Source organism: Schistocerca gregaria, chromosome 3, assembly GCF_023897955.1.
Source record: "Schistocerca gregaria isolate iqSchGreg1 chromosome 3, iqSchGreg1.2, whole genome shotgun sequence".
Taxonomy (NCBI): Eukaryota; Metazoa; Arthropoda; class Insecta; order Orthoptera; family Acrididae; genus Schistocerca; species Schistocerca gregaria.
Genome location: NC_064922.1, coordinates 539,768,346 through 539,791,352, shown reverse-complemented (window position 1 = coordinate 539,791,352; position 23,007 = coordinate 539,768,346). Strand labels below are relative to the sequence as shown.

At 44.4% G+C, this 23,007-nt stretch overlaps 1 protein-coding gene across 1 annotated transcript in view; it reads left to right on the top strand.

Moving 5' to 3' along the window:
• LOC126355456 (serine/threonine-protein kinase 33-like) overlaps positions 1-15,849 on the top strand; it is a 93,745-nt gene extending 77,896 nt beyond the window's left edge. The window contains exon 7 of the mRNA XM_050005771.1: positions 15,607-15,849. Coding sequence (XP_049861728.1) covers positions 15,607-15,849 — 243 coding nt within the window. The remainder of the gene's footprint in view (positions 1-15,606) is intronic.
• The last annotated feature ends 7,158 nt before the right edge of the window (positions 15,850-23,007 follow it).

Below are 23,007 nucleotides of genomic sequence, written 5' to 3'. Positions count from 1 at the left end.
AATGAGTCTTTTCTCAACACGTAGTCCCCAAAAAGGCGTTTGATCATACAGTATAGGAGTCCATGGCCGGTGTTTTCGTCCTTGGAGAATCTTAATTTATTGACATCACGCCGTGGTACAACTGACACTTCTATCTACGGCAACATCGTTTGGACCGCAGCCTAACATCCACAAAACAAAAATCGTCAAGGACGCAAATACTGAAAGTGGAAGCCCACGTTGTATCATCCTAATGCATGTTGGGGACAGAGCTGGTGTGTTTCTGAAGGTCCTATGCAGCGTTTTATAGGCAAACAGCGGTTGCCTAAGTTCAGACAGTAATGCAGCTGTGAAAATTACCAGTGAGAACCAAAGACAAGGGTAAGGGGCACGTTCTCCCAGATATGAGTATCCTCACCACTTCCATTAACTGTGCCCTGTTGACAAGCGAACTGCAGTACCTCATATGGTTTCAACCATGAAATCTGTTCAGACACCTCTTCCATTCTTCGAGAGTCAAATGGTGGTGCTCCTGCGTCCAGAAAAATGCCTGTGTCCTGTAATGTGGTGCGCAGAGACACACTTGATATAAATGGGTGATTTTTTTATACTCTAGCGTGGATAGCCAAGTACAACATACCCTTTTGTTATCACTTTTTATTGTTAATTCTAATTATTTTTATGTCATTTTCTCTAGTGGTTGGTTTGTGGTCATTTTCTCTTAGGTGTTCTGCATATGTGGAGTGATTTGTCCCATATTTCCAGGCTCTCATAAATACCACCTCCTAAACATACAAGAAAATTACCACACGCGGAAAACCAAATCAGAGGGGAAAATCCTGTTGAATGACCAAGTACACATGCCAAGCAATTCATTATTTACACTAACAGATAAAATAATAGAATAACGTTCGCAAAAAGTATTAATATATTAATAGCGTCCAATATAATAATATCAGAACCCAACATCTTTACACTGACTCGTCCATGAACCCCTCCACAGAATATTGAAACGAAAAGTCAAATCAGCTGTCACCAAAGTTTTCAGCCACTCACTAACAGATTGGACACTCCCCCCCCCCCCCCCCACCCAAAAAAAAAAAAAAATCTCGTCGGCGGTATCCCCCCATGTCTCTCACTCATACACACACATGGTATAAACATGATAAACAGAAGTTAGTCTCGAACATATATTTCGTTAGGTTGGCAACAAATAGGTAAACATACCAAAGAAGATTAAACACTTATGGAGTCGCAATATTTACGGTGTGAAAAACAATGTACGACGAAATAGTTGTATCGAGTGAAAAAAGAACAATAGTCCACCACAAAAAAGAGAGTGAGAAACATGGTGAACAGTGTGTGGAAGGCGAGAACACAAAGCTGTGATTATTTGGCAGTGATAAAAGTGGTAGTGCGACCTCCAGACCAGATGTGAGGAAACACAGATCAGCACATTGTAAGTAACTACTTTTTTTACAAAAAAATCGCGAAGTGAACCGTTTAATAATCTAAAACTGTATCGTTATAGATCACACTGATGATGCCTTAGAACAGGAGAAGGCGAAACGCGTATGCGTAAATAAAGTTACTAGCAGCAGGAAAAGGTAGTTCTATTTATACAAAACAGAATATCTTTGGTATTTGCATGAGATCTTTAGATAAGACTTTACTATAGTAATCACTGATTTAGATCCCCTTTATACTTTGGCTCGGTATCTAAAAATGACAAGTGACTGAAAGGACTGCACGGGGGTGAGGAGAAATCCAGGCATTCCAATTGTGGACCTGTCTCCAGGTTGTATCGTAGGCTCTCCCCGAATGAAGACTGCAACTACGAGGTACCGCTTTCGCATGTTGTACTACCACTTCCATCTATGACTGTCTACAGAAATCATAAATATTCCTTTCCAACAACGTTCAGTATCGACGGAAAGCTGTATCCTCCCTTTAGTCGTCCGTAATATTATTATAATAACTAACCATTGCCCGGGTGTCGCCCCAGCTTTGTTAGAAAAAGCGCCAGACCTTATGTAGCTATTAATGGTAGTCATAGATGCTTCAGGGAAATCCTCTTTATGGCTTCCCATATTTTACTTATGGGTTGAAGCTGTTAATGGAGAGGAATTCTTGGTACGACCTCTCCTTGCACTCTTTAAATTCTCTCCTCGCCTTTTGTCCTGATGCCCCTGAAAGTTGCGAGGTTTTCCATCGTAGGGAATTGCTCGAATCCTTGTATTGCCACTCACGGGTCCCTAGCTGAGGAATGATATTCGTCTCAACAAAACAGTAGAGGCCGCCTCCTTTTGGATGGTTGGGTGTACGGCCCAGTAGATCACCACTGTAATATGATCCACCCAGTGACACTGTTCGAATATAGTCAGTAATGAGGCCTCTAGTTGGCCATCATGATCGTACATCGTGGCAGCCCACTTTCTGGCTCTGCTCTGCTTGGGAGATGGATCATCATAGTGGAGGCGATTACCCCATTTCCAGTGAGCAGAGTCTGCATGAGCAGGGGAGGAGAATTATTGGTCAGTAGTAGGTAGATATGCAACAGCTTTGAAATGAGTAGTACGGCCCATGTAAATCAGTTAGATGTTCTGAGTTTGCAGGAAAGCTCAATTACTTGACAGCTGGTTCAGATATCAGTAGCAGCCCATAGAACACTATGAGCATTAAAATTTCCTATAATGGCTATATCTACTTCCGGATGTGTCGTTTTAGCCACTGTTTGGACAGGATGGCGGAGACAGGCAGTGTGTTTTTCCTTGATCACGGACTACTTTACTACAGGTTCCGTACTTTGCCTATCCTATACGTGTTGGCACATAAGCATCACCCTGTCCTTCAGATGCCAGTCACTTAAGCACCTGAACGACTTGCATGTCTAAGGTCGTACGTGTGCTGAACCCTGCTCGAATGTACTCTGGGAGTAAGAGCGGGAGAGCTACTTTGTTGAAATAAAAGGGTGGAATCGATTGACTGAGTTAACAGTACAACAATTACTCACTCTTCCATAAAATTTCGGGCTTGTACTCGCATAAATTCGACTTCCCCTTCTAATATTTGTGCTGAATACCGGCCAGCCATCTTCAGAGTGAGCCGTATTGTTGACGCTCCAGTACTTGCTCCGTCCTTTTAAACGCGCGGACCGCACTAATGCGCATGCGGCAACAGATACACAGGCGCCATGTGTATCTGTGGTCTCATGTGCAGAGATGAGGTTCTCGCGTTTAAAAGGACGGAGCAAGTACTGGAGCGTCAACAATACGGCTCACTCTGAAGATGGCTGGCCGGTATTCAGCCGAAATATTAGAAGGAGAAGTCGAATTTATGTAGGTACATGCCCGATATTTCATGGAACAGTCTTTGCGCCGGGAAAATATGTAAGTGCACATCAAGTACCTCTTCGTGGAGGAGATGGTTTACAGTGTTAGCCGGTTGGATAAGTTAAGACACTTGAGAGTGAGCTTACTAGGTTTTTTAAGTTATTTATTAAAAATGTAGGGCAGAGGGTGTGTTACTGTGAACAGTTCAGTGACCGGGTTGTTCTAATCATAATCGACAGCAGACCAACACCGACAACGATAGTTCAGGTCTACATGCCGACGTCGCAAGCTGAAGATGAACAGATAGAGAAAGTGTATGAGGATATTGAAAGGGCAATGCAGTATGTAAAGGGGGACGAAAATCTAATAGTCATGGGCGACTGGAATGCAGTTGTAGGGGAAGGAGTAGAAGAAAACGAATATGGACTTGGGACAAGGAATGAAAGAGGAGAAAGACTAATTGAGTTCTGTAACAAGTTTCAGCTAGTAATAGTGAATACTCTGTTCAAGAATAACAAGAGGAGGTGGTATACTTGAAAAAGGCCGGGAGATACGGGAAGATTTCTATTAGGTTACATCATGGTCAGACAGAGATTCCGAAATCAGATACTGGATTGTAAGGCATACCCAGGAGCACATATAGACTCAGATCACAATATAGTAGTGATGAAGAGTAGGCTGAAGTTCAAGACATTAGTCAGGAAGAATCAATACGCAAAGAAGTGGGACACGGAAGTTCTAAGGAATGACGAGATACGTTTGAAGTTCGCACAGAAGTTGGGAAGGAAAACATAGGTACAAAGAAGGTAGCAGCGAAGAAACCATGGGTAACACAAGAAATACTTCAGTTCATTGATGAAAGGAGGAAGTACAAACATGTTCCGGGAAAATCAGGACTACAGAAATACAAGTCGCTGAGGAATGAAATAAATAGGAAGTGCAGAGAAGCTAAGACGAAATGGCTGCAGGAAAAATGTGACGACATCGAAAAACATATGATTGTCGGAAGGACAGACTCAGCATACAGGAAAGTCAAAACAACCTTTGGTGACATTAAAAGCAACGGTGGTAACATTAAGAATGCAACGGGAATTCCACTGTTAAGTGCAGAGGAGAGAGCAGATAGGTGGAAAGAATACATTGAAAGCCTCTATGAGGGTGAAGATTTGTCTGATGTGACAGAAGAAGAAACAGGAGTCGATTTAGAAGAGATAGGGGATCCAGTATTAGAATCGAATTTTAAAGAGCTTTGGAAGACTTACGGTCAAATAAGGCAGAAGGGATAGATAACATTGCATGAGAATTTCTAAAATCATTAGGGGAAGTGGCAACAAAACGACTATTCACGTTGGTGTGTAGAATATATGAGTCTGGCTTTCGGAAAAGCATCATCCACACAATTTCGAAGACGGCAAGAGCTGACAAGTGCGAGAATTATCGCACAATCAGCTTAACAGCTCATGCATCGAAGCTGCTTACAAGGATAATATACAGAAGAATGGAAAAGAAAATTGAGAATGCGCTAGCTGACGATCAGTTTGGCTTTAGGAAAAGTAAAGGCACGAGAGAGGCAATTCTGACGTTACGGCTAATAATGGAAGCAAGGCTAAAGAAAAATCATGTTCATAGGATTTGTCTTCCTGGAAAAAGCGTTCGACAATATAAAATGGTGCAAGCTGTTCGAGATTCTGAAAAAAGTAGGGGTAAGCTATAGGGAGAGACGGGTCATATGCAATATGTACAACAACCAAGAGGGAATAATAAGTGTGGACGATCAAGAACGAAGTGCTCGTATTAAGAAGGGTGTAACACAAGGCTGTAGCCTTTCGCCCCTACTCTTCAATCTGTACATCGAGGAAGCAATGATGGAAATAAAAGAAAGGTTCAGGAGTGGAATTAAAATACAAGGTGAAAGGATATCAGTGATACGATTCGCTGATGACATTGCTATCCTGAGTGAAAGTGAAGAAGAATTAAATGATCTGCTGAACGGAATGAACAGTCTAATGCGAACACACTATGGTTTGAGAGTAAACCGGAGGAAGACGAAGGTAATGAGAAGTAGTAGAAATGAGAACAGCGAGAAACTTAACATCAGGATTGATGGTCACGAAATCAATGAAGTTAAGGAATTCTGCTACCTAGGCAGTAAAATAACCAATGACGGACGGAGCAAGGAGGACATCAAAAGCAGACTCGCTATGGCAAAAAAGGCATTTATGGCCAAGAGAAGTCTACTAATATCAAATACCGGCCTTAATTTGAGGAAGAAATTTCTGAGGATGTACGTCTGGAGTACAGCATTGTATGGTAGTGAAACGTGGACTGTGGTAAAACCGGAACAGAAGAGAATCGAAGCATTTGAGATGTGGTGCTATAGACGAATGTTGAAAATTAGGTGGACTGATAAGGTAAGGAATGAGGAGGTTCTACGCAGAATCGGAGAGGAAAGGAATATGTGGAAAACACTGGTAAGGAGAAGGGACAGGATGATAGGACATCTGCTAAAACATGAGGGAATGACTTCCATGGTACTAGAGGGAGTTGTAGAGGGCAAAAATTGTAGAGGAAGACAGAGATTAGAATACGTCAAGCAAATAATTGAGGACGTAGGTTGCAAGTGCTACTCTGAGATGAAGAGGTTAGCACAGGAAAGGAATTCGTGGCGGGCCGCATCAAACCAGTCAGTAGACTGATGACCAAAAAAAAAATAAAGACGTCGTGACCATGGGGAATTTCCAAAGTTTTCTTGGTTCGAAGATGTTGTAAAGTCGATTGCTATGAATAGGATATTAAGGAAAACTGGTACCGCTATTCTTAAGGAGAGGATCCGTTTTACAATTGGACCTGGTTTCGGAAAAACTTTATCACATGCATCTAAAGATATCTGGGGAGCTACCCTACAATTCATGGAACTGGACTGATGGTAGAACGTGGGCCAAATCATACTGGGTTCGTCAGGTAGCCACATCATGACAGACGGCAAAGTTTAGCCGGCTTGAAACGTCTTCGCAGCAAGGAACTGTTATTCGACGCTCCATCATTAATATGACGGATAAAGATTTGGACGACGCAACGATGATGGTTTTAGGAAAAGGACTGAACTTTGCACCCACGCCAAAGATTTTACCAATACCAGCTTTCATCAGCGCCATTGAAGAAGCTGTTCGTTCTGTTTCTACGGAATCAGCAGAAGAAATAAGATGTGGAACGTGTCGAGCAGTTAAGAAGGTTCGCCCATAAAGGAGTAACATATCTGTGGCAGAGAGGGCTGCACTACGTACGCTTCGCCAGGATACCGTAACGGTGGTTCTTCCAGCTCATAAAGGTAATGCCACTGTTTTAATGTCTCGTGACGACTATCATGATAAAATGAACAGTATACTGAGTGACAGCACATGCCGGAAGATCAGGAAAGACCCCACCAACCAGGTGTTAAGGAAGGCTGCTTCGCTTCTGAAGCGTTCCCCTTTCCACCAGAAGTTGCACCAAGATTGAAACCAAGTGGTGAGCTTCCTCCAAGGCTTTATAGACTTCCAGAGATCTACTGGAATGGTGTTCCTCTGCGTCCGAAAGTGAGTAACATAGGCTCTCCAACCTATGATTGTGCCAAACACTTAGCGTCGCTATTTAGACCTCTGGTGGGAAAATGCGCTCATTACATACGTAGCTCAGTCGACTTCATTGGCAAACTGAAATCACTCAAACTGAACAATTCTGATATGTTAGTCAGTTTCGATGTAGTGTCGTTGTTCACAAAGGTTCCTCATTTGGAATCATTGTTTCTCATTAGGAAAAACATTCGATAAAGAGATTTCTGCTTTGTTTGAATATATTTTGACCTCGACATATTTTGTATTCAATAACGAATTTTATGAACAGACTCATGGTGTCGCCATTGGTATCCCTTTTCCGCTTTTGGTGGCCAACTTTATTTTATGGAGAACTTCGAGGATAAGGCGCTGGAATCTGCTAGCTTGAAGCCCAGAGTGTTTTGGAAGTATGTAGCTAACACGTGTATAGTGAAGCCCCGTGGTGAGGACAAGCCAAAATAATTTTTAAATCACCTGAATTCCATCCACAGACAATTTCAGTTCACAATGGAAATCGATAAAGATGGATGCCTCCTATTTTTGGATGTTTTGCTACGTCACAAAGTTGATGGCACTTTGGGACAAGCAGTATATCGAAAACCGATCCATACGGATTTATATTTACTTACAAATAGCTGCCACAATCCTTCGCAGACGATGAGTGTACACATAACTCTGGTACACAGTGCATACGTCATTGCTGACGAGAGCAGTCTGGAGGACGAGCTTCTACACCTGAGGAGAGTTTTTGAAGCTAATGGGTACTCTCCACAGCAGATACGTTAAGCTCTATAGTTGAAACCAACAGTGTGTATCAGAAAAGCAGAAGAAGACATGAATTTTCTGCCATACGTGGGAAGCCCATCGTCAAAAATAAAACTGATCCTCAGTAAGCACAAAGTGAAAGTGATTTTTCGGCCTCCACCAAAGACAGCAGCACTACTGGGTCCTGTTAAAGATGATTTGGTGCTTTGGAAGCCTGGGGTTTACAAGATCCCCTCTGAGTGCGGCCGTTCATTCATCGGACAGACGACACGTACAGCCCAGGAGAGATGCAAAGAGCTCTGCAGGTACACCCAGCTTTACAACCTAATAAACCTGTGATGGTGGAGCACTGTATTGACCATGGGCACTCTATTGTGCACGATAATGTCGAAATTTTAGCCTCGACTTCATCTTTGTGGGACTCAGTAGTGAAAGAAGCATTAAAATTCGTTTTTCGGTTGGACAAATCACAGAATCCGGCAGTTTCTATAATAGAATCACAAAGAATTCACACCGGGGCAGCTCACAGTGATACATCAATGTCACTGAGTGGATCGATGGTGCAGCCATAGATCTAATTCCATGCTTATGTCATACCTCTTTGCCACTGATCAATGTCTCTGGCACCTTGTGTATCTGTGGCCGCATGGGCAGTGGTGCAGTCCACAGGTTTAAAAGGACAGAGCATGTGCTGGAGTATAATGCCCTTCCCCTCGCCTGATGCACCTGTCTGGCCACAAACCCTCCTCAGTGACCCAAATGAACACCTTCTCCTCAGAATCTTTTTTTCCTCCCTCACCAACACCTGTGCCACTATCTATATCCATCCTGCAGCTCCTCTCCCCAACGACTTCATATCCCATTTTGACCATACCTTCTCCACCTATGTGATTTCTGCCAACCTCAATGTCCACAGCCATGACCCTGCCACCCTTCGGCAGTGGCATCAGTTCCTTGATACCCTCCATGGTGACCTTGCTCCACTTCTGCAATACAGCTGTCCTGAAAGTAACTCCACCCCCAGTGTTATCCTCACTACCCTCAAACCTCTTGGTCATATCACCATGTACGTTCTTGATCCCATTGGTAGTGACCGCCTCCTCATCCTTTTCACTGTCTCCTCTGCCTGCGGCCCCCATGCAGGCTCCCAACCAGCTGCCCCTCCAAAGTCCATCCACGACTAATGCTGCACTGACTGGGATGCCTACTGGGAATCCATTGCATCACAGGTCAAAAGCCACTCCCTGACCTTTCACTGTCCCGCTGACATCACCTATGCCTCTTCCTTCCTTCAGAAAACCATCACTGACGCTGTGGAGGCCCATGTCCCAACCAAACTCATCCATCCTCACTGCCCTGCACTTGCTCGGCAGGTCGTCCTTCTTCTTCATGAATCCCACAAGCTCTACTGCTCCTTCCTCCACGCCTGTGACCGGGATACACTCATCAGCCGTTGGCAATTACAGCAACACATCCAGAACCTCATTACAGCAAATAAACGCCATGACTGGAGCCAGACATGCACACACCTTAACTCCATACTCCCTGTCAATTCCTCCAAGTACTGGTCAGCCTTCCACCACCTTACTGGTAGATATCTCACCGCACATTACCCTATCTTCCATGACGATCGCCCCTTCCTTGATAACCTCAGTACAGCTAACCATTTCCTTCCCACCACTTCGAAGTCTCCTCCATTCCTGATGATCCTCATTTTGATTACTCCCTCTTTCCCACCATCCTTGACCACGTTGATACCTCTGTCCCACCATTCGCCCCTAGTTTCCAGTACTTGGATCAGTTACCCCCTCAGACATCAATACTCCCACCACTGTACATGATATCACACTCGTCCTCCACTCCAAATGCTACACAGTCCTGGCCATGGTGGTGTCACCTACCGCCACCTCAAGGAATCCCCCAGGCCTTCCTGGCTGTCCTTGCTGCCCTGTAAAATGTCCTCTGTACTGGCTTTTACCCTGACTTGTGGAACATTTCTCATGTCCTGCTATTCCCTAAGCCCAACAAGCCCCCCCCCCCCCCTCTGATACCTCTTCCTGTCGTCCCATCTGCATCACCTCTGTGCTCAGTAAGGTCTTAAAAACCATCCTCTCCTGCCATGTTCACTGCCACTTTAACCAGCACCACCTCCTTCCCCTTACCCAGTTTGGCTACTGGCCTTCCTTCTCAGCCAACGATTAGCTTCTTAACCTTACCAATCTTCTTTCCCTCCAACATAACTCCTGTCACTCCACTATCTTTGTTACCCTTGACCTCCAGAATGCGTATGACCATGTCAGGTATCCTGGACTCCTCTTCAAACTCCAGGCCTATGCTCTGTCTGTCAATTACGTCCATCTCGTTGCTTCCTATGTCACTATCCACTATTGCAATTGCTGTACCTTTTGTCACTCCGCCGGCATGCCCCAAGGCTCTGTCCTTTCCCCTTTCCTCTATCTCTTGTACACTGCTGACATGCCAAAACCTCCCCTACTATTCATCTCCTCCAATTTGATGATGACACCGCCTTCCTAGCACTTTATCCTACCCTTCAGCAGTCCCAATGTACCCTCCAAACCCACCTTGACCAGTTCACCACTTAGTGCAACCAGTGGTTCCTTCGTATCAACCCCTCCAAGACCCAGGCGATCATCATAGGCCGCACCACTCACTCCTTCCATCTCTATGATTTCTACCTCACCATTTATGGCCAACCTATCCACTTCACAACTACCCTCAAATACCTTGGCCTCACCCTTGACTGCCACCTCACCTGGACTCCTCATCTGCTTACCATCCAACACGAAGCCCACAACAGACTCTGACTCCTGAAACTCCTGTACAGCCAGACATGGGGACTGATCTTTCCACCATCCTTCACACCTATAAATCCTTGATCCAATCCATCCTTTGTTATGCCAGCATTGCTTTATTTCTGCCCCTCCCAGGTTCTATAACGCCCTTCAAATCCTCAAGCGCCTTACACTCCACCTCGCCTTTCGTATCCGCTTTCCATCAGCCACACAAATCCTCTATGACCTCATCCCCTTCCCCCACCTTCGCCTTTCTCGAACACATCCGCACACTGTATATTGCATGCTGACTCGATTCCCCCCTGCACACCCTAATTTCCTGCTTCCTCTCCACCCCCAGACTGTTGCTATACCTTTACTGTTGTGTCCCACCCTCTCTCCATCTCCACACTCTCCACCTCCTTTCTCAATGGAACTTCCAGCACTTACCCCTTCCGGATGATTAACTTCGCCCTGACGTCTACCCCTCCTCCCAACTCTAACCCCACCTTCCTCCTGCCTCCTCCTCCAAGCTCCCTCTCGTGACTTTGTCTCCTACACCTCCTCCCTCTCCTGTGCTCCCCTTCAGTGTCTCTGGACTCTCTCCTATCTTTCCTTTACTGTTGTGTCCCACCCTCTCTCCATCTCCACACTCTCCACCTCCTTTCTCAATGGAACTTCCAGCACTTACCCCTACCGGATGATGAACTTTGCCCTGACGTCTACCCCTCCTCCCAACTCTAACCCCACCTTCCTCCTGCCTCCTCCTCCTCCAAGCTCCCTCTCATCCCCCTCTCTTCTCCTGAGTGACTTTGTCTCCTACACCTCCCCCCTCTCCTGTGCTCCCCTTCAGTGTCTCTGGACTCTCTCCTATCTTTCGCTCTTCATCTTCCGCCCTGCCCATCTGCCCCCTCTTCCTTCCACCCCCCAGCCCCACCATCACACCTTCCTCCCCTCTTTTTTCCTCCTCTCTAGCCTCTTCCAGACCCTCAGCAGGTCCATACCAGTGGGTTTTTTAATTCTTCATGGGTGCTCCGTCGTTTCCAGTGGTTTTTTAAGTGTCGTGCTCTCTGTGATTTTTATCCTGTGGCCGACTTTTAACTTTTGTTTACCTCCAATGTTTTTTAAGTGCACTTTGATTTGCCAGCTGTGTTCTTTTAACTTTATCTGTCCCCCAGTGCATGTCCCCAGTGCATATTTAAACCCCCATCATCTCTATTCACTGTGTTTTCCATGTCCCCCTTTTTACCCTCCCTTTTTATGCAATTACCCTTTTGTATTTTTGTATAGCCAATTGACTGAACAGCAGTGGATTGTGTAGCTGCCAGCCCTCCCCTGCCTGTATGGGGCGGGGGAATGAAATTACAAAAAAGGAAAATAAGACTAGAGCGTCAGTCACCTCGCCTCACTCTGAAGTTGGCTGCACGGTATTCAGCCGAAATATTAAAAGAAGAAGAAGTCGAATTTATGCGGTTGCAAGCGCGATAATATAAAGATGCCTAATTACTCGCTTGTTGATATAACTACAATTTTAATTTGATCTGCATCATAAGTTACACTCATTACTTTCATGAATACATTAATCCCAAAATTGATAATAATGCCAGAAAGAGAATGTTTACTTTAAAACTGAGGCTAGTGTTCAGTATCATAGCGTAAAAAAAAATCGGTACTGCGATTTTGGGGCAGGAATTGAATCCATAAATAGCATTACTCCAAAAGTCAGAAAAATAAGAAGACACTCAAGAAAACCTTTAATTAAAATTTACTAACACATTCAAAGTTATAGCATAGAACACAAACCAGTGAAGCAAGTTCAGAACAGTGCGGAGACGAAAGACATCAACATTCGCTCTGGGTATGACAGCCTATTAAAGAACAGGAATGTAATAATTGTTGTAAGTACAATATTTAGGAACGAAGATTCCCTTGGCAGGAGCCCGTATGTTTCCCACCAGAATAGCGCTGTTATATAGATCTTGAACTCGAGTCCCAGTCCGCTAGCTAACATAAGTCACAGTAAATACCGTAATAGCTAACCTGAAACATCTCAGTAGTACATCTCAGAGTGTGCTTTCAGTTAGTAGCAGACGTTTCCGCTGGTGCAGCCGCCCAGTACAAAGATGCGTTACTCAAAACATATGAAGTCTAGCAAGCCAATGTTCAACACAATACATACACAGCAGCTCCATAAGTTCAGAAAAAAACATAAGTTATTGTGGATACCCGTGAACACAACCAATTACTAACACATATTACCGACCTACTCGTGACATCCAGTGTCTAATAAGTTAGCTGTCCGATTACAACATACACTCATGCAAGTTGCACAAGATCAAGCACCGCACATAAAATCTTATGGGGCTCCCGTGCCTTCAATCAAATTGTTACGCACTATATGGACGCAGTGAAAAGTTCTCTGTGTATTTACAACACACACTCGTATAAGGTGCATAAGAGTATGCAACACACATGAAACCACGTGGGGCTCCAATGTTTAAAAAAATGGTTCAAATGGCTCTGAGCACTATGGGACTTAACAGCTGAGGTCATCAGTCCCCTATAACTTAGAACTACTTAAACCTAACTAACCTAAGGACATCACACACATCCATGCCCGAGGCAGAATTCGAACCTGCGACTATAGCAGTCGCACGGTTCCGGACTGCGCGCCTAGAACCGCGAGACCACCGCGGCCGGCTCCAACGTTTACACTCAGTTATTATGCACTATGTCGACGCACTGAAAACTTCTTACCTAACTGCGTTATCGTATCTATAAGATTCCAGTACTTGCTCTAAATGAAGATTCCTTGCCACAATCAAATATACAGACAGCATAGCCACAATATAACGCCTTGCATCGGACGTTAACAGAACGTGGCTACACAATCGCCGAGTTCATCAGCCACAGGTTTCCGCACCTCCTAAGTGCTCTTCTTAGCACACTCACAATAACTCCATGCATGCGAGCGATCATCTAAACAACCCTTCTAAACACGCGGGCCAGCCGCTGAGCAACAGCTTCCTTCTTGTTGACTGTGCTGACCGTACTCCACTAAGCGCACCGCTCACGCACGAATAAACACTCACTATCCAGAGAGAGAAACCACAGTGGCCAGTGGAAAGGTTCAAGCAATGGCGTCAACCCTGAAACCCTAATTGATATAGTGTTACACACAGCAAAAGTGTTGTCAGTGAAGATAAAAACTGGCGTCTTCTGCAGCCCTTCATTATATTCTTAACTGTATGACCCTTTCAGTCACCTACTGTTCCTTAAGTTCACATACTTCTACACCGATGATATTGTTCATGGCACAGGAAATTTGCTGTAATTGAAGGTAATTTGCAGTTCTGTCACAATCGGATATTACCCAAAACAGACCTTAAGACCAATGTTGCCCGACATAGGATGCGGTCTCCATTATCGGAATTCCGTTTGGGACCTTTTTCACTGATTTCAGGTTTTCAGTCACTGTCGACAACGCTTACTGGATCTAAAAAGATGAGAGTTTCCTAAAACTACCCTCTTGTCTGTTTATAATCCAACACGTCTAGGATTTCAGTTATGGTCCTTTAGAATTTTCCTGCCATATTGTCGTTTAAGAGCGCTCAGATAGATAGAAGTCACGGGTTATTTTCTTGCGTTAGGAGTGAATCATCCAAGTGGTCCCCACGATCGAACGGGATTGGTTTTAACGTGACTGCTATGTTCGATAGGAGTCCCACGACTAGAATATGTGTCCACTCTGGCAAACCCTTATTTGCCTGGGTAAAACTGGTACAGCTGAGGTGCTTCAGGAACCCCAAAGATCGTCCGCTTACGACTGTTCTGCCTTTACATGATCCCCCACCCCCACCCCTCATAGACTCGTTGCACACCTCGAGGCTGACAGCTATTTTATGTGTACCATCCCCATCGTTCTGGTTTTTAAGCCAAGGTCATCACTCCCTGTAAGAACAACTTTCCTCCATCGCGAGCATTAACTACTGTTCCAGATATCATCAAGGCGTACTCTCTCTCCAACATGCCAGCTATCTTATATTCATTTACTCATAAATGTGTATCGGCAGCGCATGCGCGTTATGGTAGTAACATCAAACAACTCGCAAACAGAGCTGCAGAAGGTATTTTCGACTAAAATAAAGAATTTCACTCTTGAGTAAGTGACCCCGAGAGTTAATGTCAGCACATTTTAAAAATATGCAGTAGTTAAAATTCTGAACTCCTCTTTGGAAAGAAAAGGTTGGATATCGCGATCCGTTACTCGTGTTTTAATTTCACTGACATATCCTTACACCATTACAGATATACAGGATGAGCCCGACTTCCACTGACAAAATTTCGACACATCCAGTCAAGGCGCGGACCACCGTGCAGCGCGAAAGGGCCTGCGTTTCTCAATACTACAAAGTAAAACGTGACAACCACAAAAAATGCTTTGCGTCGAAAAACGAGGTTTATTTCTGCTGGGAAACGTTTTTGTATACAGTTGTGCACCAGCTGCATCACAGAGATCAATTTTTCCATGATCAAATACGAAATCGCTTATTTCGATACTCGTATGGTGATACACGTTATAATGCTGACACCAAAGTTCCTATCTATTGCGCACACAGCCTAATTGCGTCGAGAACAGAGCACTTTAGAGCCGCGCAGTATGTGCCTTCACATTACCCTGATGGCTCGAGGAAACCAACTACAGTGTGAAGCAACTCTGGCGCCACCGTCTTCAAACGCCAACGTCCCATAGGGCCCAAGATATGCACTTCCGTATAGTGGGCTTCCTCTTCGAAAATGACCAGTTTGCCATACCACACAACATACAAAGCACTGTCACTGTTTTGTCTATACTTCCTGTTTATGTAAATGTGGTATTCGTATCCATTAGTACAAAGTAGCACACAGAAGACGCGTTAATATTGAAGTTATCTCCTTTCAATCAGACATTTAAAGCAAGTAGTACAATGCAAATATACACGTCAGTTCCTACAGACATCGGGTAGTGATGCAGTTCACTTTCTCGGTAAACTCTAATACTGATAAGTTCTAATGACCATAGAGGTCTTTATAATACAAGTTACTCCTTGTGAAACGCACCTAGTGTTAAAAGAACTAATTGTGCAGTTGAATCGTTCTTGGCAGTCACAGCAGAGACTCGTGTGTCCAGCTCCCGAGGTAATGGAATTGCGCATGTACTCGCACCAGTGCGACGTCTGGTCCATGGGCGTCATCACGTACCTGCTGCTCGTCGGTGACTTCCCGTTCACCGGCGACAGTCCGGAACAGCTCAGGCAGCGAGTACTCAACGACGAACTACGCTTCGGTCGTAAGTCACTGTCAAATCTCCTCCATAGCTCAAAGTATGCCTTTAGTGTTAAACAGTAACAATCAGAAATAATGGCCAGAACGTTCCGCAGCTCGCAGGTTGTACCGGGTGATCAAAAAGTCAGTATAAATTTGAAACCTTAGTAAACCACGGAATAATGCTTGGAATGACATGGGGTTTTATTAAAACAAAAACAAAAAAAACGAAGTTCACAAAACGTCCGACAGATGGCGCTGGACAGCAAAACGACAGTGACTGCGCATGACAATCGTGTATAAAAGGAGCTCTAATGAGAGAGAGAATTCAGTGTTCACCGTCACACTCCATCGTTCACCTGTGCCATCGCCATCTTCAGTGTTAGTGCGTTGTGACAACAGTTTGTAGTGTCGATTATTGTCGAGTGTGAACGGCTCCGTGTTTGTCTTTATGTGTTTACTGTTTTATTACCCATCATTATGTCACATCTGTGTATTCTTCCTGTTGTTTACTTATCTACTCTATAGCTGAAGAGCGGCGTAACATGCTGCTGACAGAATTCCTGTTTGTACGGGTTTGAAAATAACAATAAAGAAAACAAAAAAAGAGAGAGAATCAGATGCGCCAGCAGTCGCAGCATGTTGACGTTACCTGAAAAGGCGCTTTTAGTGAAGCTGTATTATCAGAGTGGGGAATGTGGTAGTTCAGCGTTACGATCCTATCGCCATAGGAAGGGGATTCGAACGGGTAAAGGTCCGTTGACAAATGCAGCTGTGGCGAGAATGATTTCGAAGTTAGAAGCCACGGGTTGTTTAGACGATAGACCCCGCAGTGGCCGACCGAGCACAAGGCGTAATGCTGCTGACACAGTTCAGGAAGAAATGGAGACTGCAGCGGGTTCGTCTATGCACGGTGAAGTCAGCGCTCGTGCAGTCGCACGTCGCACCGGCATTCCACACATTACTGTTTGGTTGGCACTGAGTCATACCCTCCGTTGCTATCCGTACAAAATCCATCGTCGTCATGAACTGTTACCTGGTGATTTAATGAAGCGGAGGGCATTTACGGTGTCAGCGTTTCAAAAGATGGCGGAAGATGACGATTGGTTGAGTAACGTGTTGTGGATCGACGAAGCTAATTGCACGCTCCGAGGGTCTGTCAACGCCCACAACCGCAGAATTTGGGCTACAGAAAATCGTAGAACTGTCGTGGAAACTCCATTGCACGACGAGAAATTCACGGTATGGGATGGATTTACCACATCTACCGTTATCGGGCCTTGTTTCTTCGAGGAAATGAATGTAACTGCTACCGTGACGGGTGAGAGGTACGCCATGTGTTACAGGATAGCATCATCCCCAGCCTGGCTGATAAACAGCGGCTGGAACGTACGATGTTTATGTAGCATGGCGCTCCACCTCATTTTGCTAAACGCGTGCGCGTCGATTGGTGATGATCGTGTGCTCAGCCGCCACTTTCGTCATGCTTGGCCTCCCAGGTCCCCAGACTTCAGTCCGTCCGATTATTGGCTTTATGGTTACCTGAAATCGCAAGTGTATCGTGATCGACCGACATCTCTAGGGGTGCTGAAAGACAACACTCGATGCCAATGCCTCACCATAACTCCGGACATGCTTTACAGTGCTGTTCACAACAGTATTCCCCGACTACAGCTATTGTTGACGAATGATGGTGGACATATTGAGCATGTGCTGTAAAGAACATCATCTTTGCTTTGTCTTACTTTGTTATGCTATTCTGATCAGATGGAGCGCCATTTAATTTGCCGGATATAGACTGGGAGACTCAAACGTTCATAACGGGTGGCAGGGACAAAGAATCCAGTGAAATATTTTTAAGTGCTTTATCTGAAAACTACCTTGAGCAGTTAAACAGAGAACCGACTCGTGGCGATAACATATTAGACCTTCTGGTGACAAACAGACCCGAACTATTTGAATCAGTTAATGCAGAACAGGGAATCAGCGATCATAAAGCGGTTACTGCATAGATGATTTCAGCCGTAAATAGAAATATTAAAAAAGGTAGGAAGATTTTTCTGTTTAGCAAAAGTAACAAAAAGCAGATTTCAGAGTACCTGGCGGCTCAACACAAAAGTTTTGTCTCAAGTACAGATAGTGTTGAGGATCAGTGGACAAAGTTCAAAACCATCGTACAATATGCGTTAGATGAGTATGTGCCAAGCAAGATCGTAAAAGATGGAAAAGAGCCACCGTGGTACAACAACCGAGTTAGAAAACTGCTGCGGAAGCAAAGGGAACTTCACAGCAAACATAAACATAGCCAAAGCCTTGCAGACAAACAAAAATTACGCGAAGCGAAATGTAGTGTGAGGAGGGCTATGCGAGAGGCTTTCAATGAATTCGAAAGTAAAGTTCTATGTACTGACTTGGCAGAAAATCCTAAGAAATTTTGGTCCTATGTCAAAGCGGTAGGTGGATCAAAACAAAATGTCCAGACACTCTGTGACCAAAATGGTACTGAAACAGAGGATGGTAGACTAAAGGCCGAAATACTAAATGTCTTCTTCCAAAGCTGTTTCACAGAGGAAGACTGCACTGTGCTTCCTTCTCTAGATTGTCTCACAGTTCACAAAATGGTAGATATCGAAATAGACGACAGAGGGATAGAGAAACAATTAAAATCGCTCAAAAGAGGAAAGGCCCCTGGTCCTGATGGGATACCAGTTCGATTTTAGACAGAGTACGCCAAGGAACTTGCCCCCCTTCTTGCAGCGGTGTACCGTAGGTCTCTAGAAGAGCGAAGCGTTCCAAAGGATTGGAAAAGGGCACAGGTCATCCCCGTTTTCAAGAAGGGACGTCGAACAGATGTGCAGAACTATAGACCTATATCTCTAACGTCGATCAGTTGTAGAATTTTGGAACACCTATTATGTTCGAGTATAATGTCTTTTCTGGAGACTAGAAATCTACTCTGTAGGAATCAGCATGGGTTTCGCAAAAGACGGTCGTGTGAAACCCAGCTAGCGCTATTCGTCCACGAGACTCAGAGGGCCTTAGACACGGGTTCACAGGTAGATGCCGTGTTTCTTGACTTCCGCAAGAGGTTTGACACAGTTCCCCACAGTCGTTTAATGAATAAAGTAAGAGCATACGGACTATCAGACCAATTGTGTGCTTGGATTGAGGAGTTCCTAGATGACAGAATGCAGCATGTCATTCTCAATGGAGAGAAGTCTTCCGAAGTAAGAGTGATTTCAGGTGTGCCGCAGGGGAGTGTCATAGGACCGTTGCTATTCACAATATACATAAATGACCTGGTGGATGACATCGGAAGTTCACTGAGGCTTTTTGCAGATGATGCTGTGGTGTATCGAGAGGTTGCAACAATGGAAAATTGTACTGAAATGCAGGAGGATCTGCAGCGAATTGAAGCATGGTGCAAGGAATGGCAATTGAATCTGAATGTAGACAAGTGTAATGTGATGCGAATACATAGAAAGATAGGTCCCTTATCATTTAGCTACAAAATAGCAGGTCAGCAACTGGAAGCAGTTAATTCCATAAATTATCTGGGAGTACGCATTAGGAGTGATTTACAATGGAATGATCATATAAAGTTGATCGTCGGTAAAGCAGATGCCAGACTGAGATTCATTGGAAGAATCCTAAGGAAATGCAATCCGACAACAAAGGAAATAGGTTACAGTACGCTTGTTCGCCCACTGCGCGCGCTTCGTTACGGGATTATTTAGTAATCGCGAAAGCGTTACGGAGATGATAGATGAAATCCAGTGGAAGACTCTGCGGGAGAGACGGTCAGTAGCTCGGTACGGGCTTTTGTTGAAGTTTCGAGAACATACCTTCACCGAAGAGTCAAGCAGTATATGGCTGCCTCCTACGTATATCTCGCGAAGAGACCATGAGGATAAAATCAGAGAGATTAGAGCCCACACTGAAGCATACCGACAATCCTTCTTTCCACGTACAATACGAGACTGGAATAGAAGGGAGAACCGATAGAGGTACTCAGGGTACCCTCCGCCACACACCGCCAGGTGGCTTGCGGAGAATGGATGTAGATGTAGATGTAGATCTGTCGGACATTTTTTGAACATTTGTATTTTTATGGTTCTAACAAAACTCCATGTCATTCCAAGCATGTGTGTCAATTTGTACCTCTCTATTTACATTACTCCGTGATTTATTCAGTTTTCAAATTTATACTGACTTTTTGATCACCCGGTATTATGGGCTATCAAAAAGATTCCATTTTAGGGTGATCTTGCAGCGTACATGCAACGTAGCGCGACTGCAATATGGCTATATAACTACGGACGTCTAGGCAGTGGCGACATTATTCCCAATGCTTCCAAACAAGACCAGTGTACTGTTTTCTTTTCTTGGCTGCCAATGGACAAATACCGGCAGACATACATCGGAGAATAAAGAACGTGTGTGGGGCAGCATCTCTGTCGCAGAAAACCGTTGAGGAATGGAACGCCCACTGGTGCTGCTTCTGTGTAATAACGCACGTCCCCATACCGCAAATGTCGTGAAGCAGATGTTACGCCAGCTCAAGTGGGCGACGCTCGAGCACCCGCTCCTCAGTCTTGATCTCTCCCCATACGATTATCGAGACTTCGTTCCCTTAAAAATGGCCCTGAAGGGTCGACGGTTGCTGCTGGACGATGATGTGCAGCAAGCAGTTGCTGATTTCTTCACACAACAGGACACCGTGTTTTACCAAACGGATATCTTCAACCTGGTGCGTCAGTGGGATGATTGCCTCGGTGCTCAAGGGAATTTTGCCTGATTGGCGTACCTATTCTGCATTCTGCGGCATTCGTACGGAAATTTTTTGACCTCTCCTTCTATAAAAGACCGTTATATGGTAAAGTGATTAAGATCGCAGGTAAATGGCTCCCACATGGGAGCAGCACAGCAACACTATCCTCTACTGCGACCTGGAAGTTCATTGCTACTCCACTCTCACTCACTAACGAACCATCAAATCATATGGAATGTGGAAACACTTATGAGCATTCTTCATTGAAGTCAAACGGCGTATACCTGCTTGTGAATTTGTCTGAAATATGGTATGTCGTTTGACAGACCCTTGTGCCGCAAATGATCATTCCACATTTTTTTTAACTCGAACGGGGCATGTTCTTCCATTGAAAGGTGTGGCCACGGTTATATGTTGAGGAGCGTGGTAAATGGCTGTCGCAACTGGCCGCATTGTAACCATCTTGTTCGCATGACGTAACAGTCAGTACATCTTTATCTCCTCGATGATGCAGCAGTTCAGCTGTAGTGAGCATTTCAGTATCGACAACTCGACCACCTCTTGGGCCATTGTACGAGTTTCGTTTTTCCATAAAATTAAAAAAAACCTTCTCGGAATGCAGTAGGCTCGCCGATGCCGTTGCTACTGGACTGAGCAGCAAAATATTTTGATTATGAATAAACGCCTCTTCAAATTGTTGTATACTGATGGATGCACATAAACAAGGGGACGTCAAAAAAGTAAGTTGTACATTGTTATGGCAGGAGAAGTAGCTTTCATTGAAGGTTGCACTACGCTTCAAAGTGACACAAAGAATCAGGTAGCTACTGTGGGTGGAGCAGGGAATAGTCCTGCAAGGGACGAGGATTATGATGTAGGTGGTGGCCTGGTAAAGATAGCTACTCAAACTGGTCGCACTAATGTGCATTTCGTGCAACTGTTTCAGCGTCATGATCGGCCTCATCTTAAAGCGGCTGTTAGGCGTGTTATCATGGGACTGGGGAAGGCCCTGATGGCAGAGGGCATGGCTCACACTGCAGTGGTGCCAGTTGGGTCTGTCAATAGATCGGGTTTCACTCGGCCTGCACCACAATAGGTATGGGAAGTGCAAGGTGGCATAGCTTATAGGTGACACTGTAACGGATGATGGTGGGATCACTCATCGAAAAATTCCTGTAGTAGTTGGTGTTAGAACTGTACCTTTTTTAGACTGAAGTCAGCCGATAGGTATACCTGTTTAAAGGAAGTTCCTCTAACAAAGGAATCACCTTCAGAGGAGGTCAGGTATTGTGTATGTGTACGTGAAGCACCACAGTATTTCCCTCAAGTTAAATGCTTAACAAAACTACGCAGCGCATATTGGATAACGCGAGAAATAAATTAGCCCTGCGTCATTCAACTCAAGTTCGGGAATATTTACATATGAACTGTGCCTTTTACGGACTTAATGAAAAAATATGCATCTTAAAAAAACTATTTTTAGTGAAATCCAATGAGTCGCTCCATCGCCCTTAATAATGGTATATAGATCCTATTGATGACTGGTACTAGAAACTTGAAAGAAAGGTAGTATGTTTGATGAATTTCATTTACGATTTTGAACAAACAAAAAGTAGCACATTTAACATGTTTCAGCAACACTGCTGTCTGAGTGGTGGCTATAAGCAACATTTGCTTAAAAATTAACTTACTTAATTGGCTGGTGAATGTTTTCATAGCAAGGGGAATGGAATGGAACAACATGACAGTTTTCCTACTATTCATTCCCGAAGGAATATGATCTTGCTCATCAACAATAAATGTACATTATAAATTTAAAGTTGGCATGCGAGTCCAAAATCAAATGAATTACGACCAGAGCTGAGGAAGGAGTCAACTGCCGGATCTGAGCTGTGCTTTACCGTATCAATCATGTGTGCGTTGTCGTCGTATTTGCAACTACTGGTGTGATGGAACACTTCATTTGCTGCATGCCGGGTCCGTCTGTGCAGACAAATCTGGTGGTTGGTGGCAAAAATGCGACTAATCCCACCTTATGCTGAAATAAGAACCGAAAAATCCCTCTTCAAATTTATGTTGATAAGGACGACAGTATGTGTCCATTCCAATGCAAAACCTGCCTTTAAACTTTCAAACAACCAATCACGAAGTTAAGGAATATTTCATCGGTGTGAATAAAGTCAGAAGGCCTCAGTGCAGTAAAATAAGTTATTCTGCGTCATGCTCATATCGAACTCGCACTTAGAGTGAAGCTCTCCTATTTGGCCTGTGAAACACGAAGTATTCTTAAACTTTCAGAAATGTGAACCAGACGTCCGTCACCTTTGATATTTAATGAAAAATTGTGACCTGACCGAGCAGTAGTCTAACATCAATCTCTCTTCTTGGCTGAACGCTAAGGCAGAAGGTCAGTCCGGAATTGTAGTTTCAAGCGGAAGTTGTTCATTAGCGCACACCAAACAGAAGTTTTC